Source organism: Penaeus vannamei, chromosome 31, assembly GCF_042767895.1.
Source record: "Penaeus vannamei isolate JL-2024 chromosome 31, ASM4276789v1, whole genome shotgun sequence".
In the NCBI taxonomy this organism is placed as follows: domain Eukaryota; kingdom Metazoa; phylum Arthropoda; class Malacostraca; order Decapoda; family Penaeidae; genus Penaeus; species Penaeus vannamei.
Window position 1 is genome coordinate 10567401 of NC_091579.1, and position 10000 is coordinate 10577400.

Sequence of the window (10000 nt, forward strand, 5' to 3'; positions counted from 1 at the left end):
CACTCCCGCCTCGACCCGGCCGGCGCAGCGGTCTCTTCCGTGGTTCAGAAGGAAGGAAATTAAGTTTACGAATCTCGACGTCGCGAGCTCCTGCCTCTTGCGCCAGCGTTGCCCTTCGTCTTAGGACAGCGCCAGGGACTGCGTGGCCAACGGTCCTTCCCCCATTCCCTCGATAAGATACACACTTCGTTCTGTACTGCGTGGAATATTAACTTCTTGGGAACTTTAGGTACACACTTCGTTCTGTACTGCGTGGAATATTAACTTCTTGGGAACTTTGGGTACACACTTCGTTCTGTACTGCGTGGGATATCAACTTCCGGGGTACTTCTGCATAACGCGGGAGTGTATTTTCATACGCTACTGGGGGGTACCTTAGTATTACGTTTTATGCACTACTGGGGTACTCCTGTATTACGCTGGGAATTGATTTATATTTTCATACACTGGGTAACATACGTAGAAGCCAGGTTTGTTTTTCTACCCATTTGGATTACTTTGTATTGCCTTGTAGGTAATTTTATAATGGGTGTTCTGTGTTCTGATATATTATTCTATACGTCATTAGGGTTTCCTCAGAATTATATGGAAAACCTTCTTTGGTGGATTTTTTTTTCTTTTTTGAGTTACAGGGTTGTAGATTTAGGCTGTAGGATTTGTGTATTTAGTCTACCTTAAAAAAAAAAGAAAAAACAATATGCGGTGAACTTTAGGCAGGTTTAGGGTGAGAGAGGGGGCGGGGGGAGGATGAGGGGAGGGGGTAGTGAAGAGTGGACGCCATTGTTTTTTTGTTTGTTTGTTTGTTTTTCTTGTTGTCTGTTTAAGTTAGATTCACATGTCAGTTTTGAAACTCTTGAAACATATTCTTAGCAATATTAGTTTGTGTGATTTACTTCGTATATCCTTTATGAAATATTAGATTAAGATGTTTTTACTAAAGTGTCGGATTTTCTGAGCACACACGTATATGAATATGACACACGTAACACACAAAACACACGCACAGAACACACTCAAAACGCATAGAGAACACACTCAAAACAGACACACACAGAACGAACAGACACACATACACATACATAAACACACAGACACACACATAAATACACAGACACATACATAAACACACATACACAGAACACACATGAACACACAAATACACATAAACACACACACTTAAACACACACAGAAACAAACACACACACATAAACACACATAAACACACACACACACACACACACACACACACACACACACACACACACACACACACACACACACACACACACACACACACACACACACACACACACACGAGCCATGTATGTGTGCGTCTACGTATGTGTCTGTGTGTGTCTCTACACATACACACGCACTCCAAGACTCACAGTACTCGAGCGCCACCGCCTCGCCAGACATTGTTTACTGAGCTCTACCATTTCAACAACACTCCACCACCACCACTTTTTGGCATCAAGTTATTCCTTCACCTACCGCCTCTTGGTTTTCTTCTTCACCCTTAGCCTCTCCCTCACCCTTCGCCTCTCCCTCACCCTTCGCCTCTCCCTCACCCTCCGCCTCTCCGACGACCCACCCTCCCTGATCCTCACCCTCAGCCTCCGCCTCCTATTCGAGTCTCACCCTCGGCCTCCGCCTTCCCCTTCACCCTCACCGCCTCTCTTCCGGCATCCTTGAGTCTTATCCAGCGTACGAGGCACCTGAGCCTTCACGTGTAAACCTTCAAAAAAAGAGAGAGAAAAAAAAGCGAAAGCAGAGGAAAGCTAAGCAAGCAAGCAGTTAAGCCCGAGGTTGGCCGTCCGCCTCCCGGGCCGCAGCTCTCACGTGGATGTTAATAGGCCTGGTGTCTCCGGTGTCTCTTGCAGCAGGGCGTGCGCTTTGACCCGGACATGCCGCAGACCATCCGACTCGAGTTTGCTAAAAGTAACACCAAAGTTAGCAAGCCAAAGCAGCAGTCACCCCCGGCGGCGGCTCCACACCCCACTCTCGTGCACCCCTTCACCGGACGTAAGTAACACTGCATGCTCACCGCCCCCTTCCCTGTCTGTCTCTTCTCTGGTGCTCTCTCCGCTCTCCCTTCCCTCCCGGACACCTTCGAAGCCTCGGGATCCCTCCCCCACGCGTCATTTGACCCTGTGTCTCCCCTTTAGCCCTTTCCTCCCCGTCCATAGTCCCTAGTCCCCTCTCCCCCACCCCGCCAGTGCCCTGCCCGCTCCTCTGCCAGCCCGCGCCGCCCTGCACTTCACGCCGCCTGACGAAGAGAAAACTTTCTCTTGATTTGTCTCCCTTTCTCCTCCTCCTCCTCCTCCTCTCCACTCATAGAAGGAGTCGTCACTTCCCACTCTGGCGGAGCGCCGTCATGTCATCTCATGTCATATCGCGGGTTGGCGTGAAGAGCCTGGCGTGGCGCGAGCTAACTGGGCTATTCGATCCGTCCCCATTCCGCCCACACGCCCACACGCCCCCTAAGCACGCCCGTGCGTCCTTGGATCACCCACGACGCCGTTCAACTGTCAGGTCGTAAGTATCCAAGCCCGTAAGTGCTCCTGGGAAGGCGCAAACGGTTCATGCGCGGGCGTGCGGGCGGCCACGAAGCAAAGAGCGGATACGTCCCTATTCCCTCCCCCTTTCCGTCTTCCCTAGAACCCCCCATCCCAAAGAAACGTATCCCTTCCCTCTGGCCCTCCCCCTCCCCTCTCTTCTGGCCCCTCCCCATCCCCTTCCCCATCCATCTGGATTTGCCTCACGTGTGCTGCACCCACCTGAAGCACCTGCGTCACGGCCGCCCGGTGGGCTGGGATGACCCTCCCCCCGTCTGGCCCTGTCATGTCTTTTAGGGGTACTCCCTTTTTAGAGATATATATATGTATAGGTGTGTATATATACATACATACATATATATATATATATATATATATATATATATATATATATATATATATATAGTATATGTAAATGTATGCAGTATATATATGGTATATAGAGTGTAACACCTTAGTGATACATTTTTGAATCTATCCCTCCTCCTCCCTTGAATCTCCCTTTTTTTACTCCCTGGCCTACAGGTTTTTCGCCAAGTATCTCTCACTATGGTGTGCGGTTTGTATGCTGACAGTAGGCATGTGTATTTTTTGTAATTTAGTAAGATGTAATGTCGACCGACAGCTTCGTGCCCTTGCTGACGCCTCCCCCCGTCCCCCACCCCCTTTGAGTCGGTTATTAACTGGAATATATGTGTATCATATATATATATATATATATATATATATATATATATATATATATATATATATATATATATATATATGATGTGCAGTTTCCTACTTTTTCTCTGATAACAGCGCCAAGTCCCCGCTTGGCCCCTGTCCCATTCTAATCACTCGTCCAACCCCTCTCCCTTCCCCTTAACCTATTCCCCCCCTCCACTTTCCCACCCCCACCCCTCACCCCACCCTAACACCTTCGAATCTCGCCCAAGAAGCGACCGGGTCTAGCGAAACAGCTGTCGTAGAAGGTGCCCCGACCAGGACGGGCTTCACGTAGGGTATTCCTTGACCCAGAAAACCAGGTCGCTTAGCCCCTCCCCCTCCTCCCCCAACCCCCCAGTGTTCGGTTGCATTTAAATCTTTTTCTTCCAGAGTAGGCCTACTGCTGTGCATGTCATAGTATTATGTATAGATAAGGCTTTTTATTTCTCTCTCCTCATGTCTCTCTGTAGAAGGATAAGGTTGCGGAATCACTGTTGCCGGTGTCTGTTCCTGAATTTTGTAGAACGGTATTAGCAAAGGTCTTTATTAATATAAGAATTGATATTGGGAATGTTTGTTAATTTTATGATACTTGATTACAATATTTTAGTATTGAAGGGTTTTGCTGCTGTTGTTGATGCATTCATTTTTTTCTTAAAATCATTGTTTGTTATCGTCACCATCTTTTCTTTTGTAATTACTTTTATATCAGCAAACACGTACGAATGTACACTTATACGTTTATGTACATGTACACACACATTATATATATATATATATATATATATATATATATATATATATATATATATATATATATATCACATACATACATACATACATATGTAAACACAATTATTATCTAGATCACATGTTTTATGAACCTCTGCTGCTTGAAGTAACATTGTTAGATATTGTCCGTTACACATTCTCATGTGAAAACGATGATGGTGATGACTTTTATTACTATTTTACTATCCTGTTATAATGTTAGTCATTGTATGTTATTAGAACTATAACTATGCTTGTATTTTTGTTGATACTGACATACAATATTATAGTGTGATTATTATTGTTATAACTTCTATGACTGATCGCATGTTTTATAACATTGGGTGATTGTGTAGCTTATTCCTTTAAACCCGTAAGTGTGGTTACAGGTACAGTAGTTGTAGAACCCTTCCGTTACAGGCAGCCTAGGTAACTAGAGGGCTTCTGGTATTCAGCCGATATTCCAAGATGATTGATGATAATAATAATAATAATAATAATAATAATAATAATAATAATTTAGGGTTTGTTGTGGCAGGCTCTTGCGGCATAAGTCAAATTGTGGCTTGTCTGTTTATTGTATTTCATTCCGTTCGTTTCTGTTAGGTTGATAAGTTTCAGGTCGGAAAGAATACTTTAGCGAATGTGTGATATACGGTGAAAAAGGATGATGATAATGAAAATGATGATGATTCTAATAATTATAATAATGGCGATAATGATGTTGCTGATGATAATAATATTAATGATAATGATGATATTGGTCATAATAATTGTAATATTGATAATAATAATGATAGTCACAATAGTAATAAGTATTTAGAATTGAGCATTGTTCGCGCGCAAACCCGATTAAACTCTACGCTTCCGTCAAACCGCGTTTCATTTAAGACGTCTTTCTCCTAAAGTTGCTTTTGATGACGTTTCCCGCCAATAAAAATTCAGACGTAAATGTTTCGTTTTAGTATTGAAGTTTAGGATCGAGTTGTTTCTGGATTCAGTGGACAGCGACGACCCTCAGCCCACGACTATCGAGGGGCGAGAGAAGGGGCCGTGCGGCTCCGTGTTGCGAGGGCGGGCGGCGGCGGCGGGCGCTCGAACCGGTCCTGCGTCGGGGGCATTGAGGTCTCTTGGAAGGCCCGGTCCAGAACGTCACTTATTCGTGATTGTTGGTCGTATTTATATTGAAATTCGTCCGTTCGTTGTAGAGTAGGTGTGGCGGTGCCAAAGCGAGGTACGGGATAGCGCGCGTTCCGTTATGATGGAAGTCTTCCCTTTGCATTCCCGTTAGGGTAATTGCGTCTTTGTGATGTGCCGGAGAGACGTGTGTGTGTGGGTGGACCGCATGGGCGTCCAAGTAGAAAACAACAGGGGCGTTACTCGTATATGCAGTGCCACACGTTAGGCGTCTTTTTTATCGGAAGGAATTTTTAATCACATTCACATACTTTCGTTACCGGTGGCTTCATTTATAACTCATCTATATCTACTCTCGGATACGCACGGTCGATATTCATCATCTTCCGCGGTGATCTTTCTGGATATCGACTTGTTTTTGTTTTTGTTTTTTCCCGTAAAGGCGCAGATTTCCGCCCTCCCTTCCTTTCCTTGTCGTTTTTTGGCGACTTTTTTTTCCAAACGCCGGAAAGAAAGACAAAAACGCATGACCTTAAACTCGTCCTTCCCCCGGGTGGTCCGGGAAGGCCGCCACACAGAGGGGGTCTCCGTGGCGCAGAGAGGTCCCGCCCCGCCAAGACCTCTCATTGTGGCCGCCTGCTCCTCGAAGCCCTTGTGGCTCGAGTCCCGCCGGCCCGGGACGACTCGACAAAGCGCCGCCGTTGATGGTGGTATGATAGATCATGGCGGCAGGAGTGGTCCTCGCTCTTCTCCTCCTCCTCCTCCTTCTTCTCTTTCTTCTGCTCTTCCTCATGCTCCTCCTCTTTCTCTCCTCCGTCCTCATCTTCCTGTTCCTCCTTCTTTTTATTTTTCTTCTTCTTCTCCTTATTCTTTTCTCTTCCTCTCCCTTCCTTTTCCCCTCTTCCTTACTCCAAGCAATTCATGCTCTCTCTCTCTCTCTCTCTCTCGCTCGCTCGCTCGCTCGCTCTCTTTCTCTCTTTTTCTCTTTCTCTTTCTCTTTCTCTTTCTCCTGTTCCTTTCTCTTCATCTTCTGCCCCGCCTTCGTGCATCGCAAAATGACAGGCTCAGTCAGTCCGAGATAAAATTTTATGCAGGGCTCTTCCGATCTCTCTCTCTTTCTCATTCTCTCTCTTTCTCTCCCCCTCTCTCCCTCCCTCCCTCCCTCACGCCCTTTTCCTCTCCATCTCCCCCTGTCTACCCCCTCCCTCCTCCTTATTCTTCTCCTCCCTCCTCTCCCTTCACCTCCTCTGTGCTCTCCCTTCACCCCTCTATCCTTCACTTGGCTTTATTGAAACGCTATTACCCCCCCCCCCCACATTCCGACCATCCCCATCCTCTCTCCCCCACTCGTACCACCTACGCCCTGCCATCAAACTGTCTCAGATATCTTTCCATCCGTTTCCGTCGCTGTTTACCTGCTACTGGGTCGTTCCCTTGTCACTATTTCTTGTCGTCGTTGATTCCCGGTGAACATTCTCGTCTCATTTGCAGCAAGTCCGAGAACTGTATATTAACGACATGTCGAGATGATGTGGATCACGTTTTTTTCTTCTGCTGCTGCTTTTCTTCAATGTTACCAAAAATTGATAGTGTGAGGAGCTTGAAAATGCATTATTCATTTGTCTCTCTGGTGTTTTTTTTCTCAGTATGGCTTTTTGGTGTGCTAACTGTCATTGGGTTTACTCTATAAGGTTCAGCTACAGGAGCAGCAGACATTATTTACATGCTTGTAGGTGCTTGTATGTGAGTAATAAATGTGAACAGATGCGAAGTCGGACTTGTTGATGCATGTTCTTTTAGTGATTAAAGGGTATTAATAATAAGCAAGAGGCTATTATTAAATAGCAAGGTAAGTACTGCTTGTAGTGGTACTGTAGTTTACAGGTAGTGAGCCACCTGATGCACAGAGACTGTACACTACGAATGCTACAGTAGTGGTGTGCACAGGTAATTGACCTCCCTGTCTAGTGATGTGTTTATTAGAGGATGCGTGTAAGCCTAAGCGTGTGGTGACCGTGTTCGTTTGTGTTTCAGTAGAGCTGAACCCTGCGTTCTTTCCGGGCGCCCCCGACGTGTGGCCGCCCCACCCCTTGGCCTACACAGCAGAGTTGCCGGGCGCTGCAGCTGCCGCGGCCGCAGGTCTCCAGCACCACCCCGCCCTCTTCCCCGCCCTCCACGCCCAAGTCCCAGTACGTTCATATCTCTGACTAACTCCAGACAAACAACATCAACAACATCATCCACCGGCCGAGGGGGGGCCGCCACTACCGCATACCAACGTCCATGTTAGTCCTTACTCCTATGGCCAGACAGTCAGTCAGTCAGTCAGTCAGTTAGCTGTGTTTGTGTCGTCACCACCACCACCCACCCACCCACCCACCTGGCACTGTTACTCACCACTGTGCCAGGCTGCTGCTGTTGTTGCTGCCGCTGTCGCTGCTAATTATGCACCTCTACCACCACCACCACAATCACGACCACTTCCACAACCACCCAACCTTTCTCACCTACTTGCTACCTCTACCTGCCTAACTTTTCCCTCGCCCAACTGCCCACCTGCCCACTAGCTGCCTAACAAAGTTCTCACGCTAACGTTAGATAAGTTCCAACGTAACATAAACTTGGTAACACTAATTAATGCAGTGTTTATACATATACAGAGTTTTGTTAGACAATAAAAGGAAAGTTACTGACAATCAAGAAATGGGACTGAAGGATTGCCGTTATATATGTGAAGAATACATAGGTGGAAACACCTGTTCCTTCAGCAGTACAGGCATAAACCCCTTTGCGTATGTTACATTCAGAAATATATATATATATATATATACCCTTTAACTCATGCTTACACACACACATGCTCACTCACTCGTTCACTCTTTCGCCATCAGATTTAAACCTGCTACTTAAAAGATAAATGATTAAATAGATGAGTAGATATATGATAGATATTAAATGGGCACAGACAGACTGAGAGATACGATGTCTCCCATCACATTCCATTAGTATGAATGAATGGCTTCTCATGCTCCCTTTCAGTTTTGCTATTTGGTTATCTTTCATTAATATCATCTAGATCCCACGTAGTTCATTTTATAAAACTTTACTTGTGCCTCTTTTCTGAAAAAAAACTTTCATACTTTCAGACCAGCAAACTTATGATCAGTCCTTGTAGAGTAGATATCAGATGAATTGCTGTTATCAGTCTTGACTTTAGGGATTCTCTCATGGTCAGATTTGTTTTGCCGTTACATTTAGACTTGAGATTTGTGATACCACATACTACAAAGCAACTCCCTGTGTCCTCAGGATTTTACTTAGTGAAGTTCAGTGTGTTTACTGCTTGCATATTATTAACTTTTAGTTCTATGATTTATTTGCACTTACTCACAAAATTGTATTGCATTGGTAATGACAAAGATATTTTAGTACCCTCCCAAAGTCAGACATTAATCATAATGTCTCTGTATATCTATTTTATTTTTTCAATACCATACCTCATGATGCCAGCCTTATTTAGAGCCCAAAGTACAGTAGCGACCTTTCACAATCTGCTATATCAGCACCTGGTTCAGGCTGGCAAAGGAGGGTCTGATCAACACGCCACTCCTGGTTCTGACATTTCTAAACGGCCACATTTTCATCTCTCTTCCACCTCTTGTATACCCCAAGTGTGTTCTTTCCTAGTCTCTATCTCTATTTCTCTCTCCAGTTCACTTGTCTTTTCAAACTATAGAAAACTCCCCCTCCCTTTTGCCTCCCTTAACTCCCTCCCTTTGTCATGCCTACCTCCCATTTTCTCCCTTAGGCTTCCCCATCCCACTCCTCCTTCCATCCCCCCCTGCCATCCAATTTTTTTTTTTTTTTTTTAGAGATATATATATACTTTTACAACCCCCCCAAAAAAAGAACCAAAGTGTTCGTTGGTCCCGGAAGTGTTGGCTCCCAAGGCCTCTACTAGCTGTTATTATTATTTTTTCACTCTATCTATCTATCTATCTGTCGGTATTATTTATTATAATCGTTATCCATTTTTTATGTTGTGTATTTTTTTTTAGGCTGAATGGCAGTATTTTCCTACTTCTATAGGAGCTTCTTTAGTGGTGGTAAGCTGTACCAATGAGATGATTTTATGCACACTGTTGGGTGTGTCTGTTATCAGATACATCACAGACTACTTCATCTAAGTAGTATCATGGCATTTATGATAAATCCATGCACAAGTTCTATTGGTTTACTTTACTAGGGAAAATATTTTAAACAAGCAATTGCTTAGTAATTTGTCTGCATGACTCGGTGCAGCACAAGGCTCTGAAGTTTTACCTTTTTGTTGTTGATCATGCAAGTTAAGATATATACATGAATATTGTACTTAAATATACACTTACATACAATGTTTGATGATTTTCATAGATAGATAGATAGATATAAATTTAGAAAATGAAAATAATAAGTTTGTTTGTTAATGCTTCTGTTAGATATTCATGATATGCAGTACCAGTTATTTTTGTTATATAATGTTGTTATATTACTGATGATATCTGGTTAGAGATTTTATTTGACTTTAGTATTAAATTTAGTTTTAATTACAGTTTTTTTTCTGCATATCATGTTATTATTTTATCATAAGTCATAATTTTATTACCATTGTTACTGCCATTATTGCAAGGAATGTAATTATTGTTCAGTCATTGTTATTGTCAATCATTTTAGTATTGTTTTATTGTACTTAGATATTGTACTGTATTTTTTATGATTATTAATTCTATAGATATTGTTCACTTTTTAGTTTATCTTTGTTTTGTATTTCTAATTTCTTTTATTT

The 10000-nt window shown here is 43.8% G+C and overlaps 1 protein-coding gene across 22 annotated transcripts in view; it reads left to right on the forward strand.

Moving 5' to 3' along the window:
- Positions 1-10000, forward strand: part of LOC113814989 (RNA-binding protein with multiple splicing 2) — a 325312-nt gene that overhangs the window by 296454 nt on the left and 18858 nt on the right. For 17 of the 22 annotated variants that reach the window (XM_070143814.1, XM_070143816.1, XM_070143819.1 and 14 more), the window contains 3 exons: positions 1885-2026; positions 7210-7364; positions 9234-9281. In XM_070143814.1, coding sequence (XP_069999915.1) covers positions 1885-2026; positions 7210-7364; positions 9234-9281 — 345 coding nt within the window. The remainder of the gene's footprint in view (positions 1-1884; positions 2027-7209; positions 7365-9233; positions 9282-10000) is intronic. The other 5 variants (XM_070143820.1, XM_070143822.1, XM_070143832.1 and 2 more) reach the window with 3 other exon arrangements.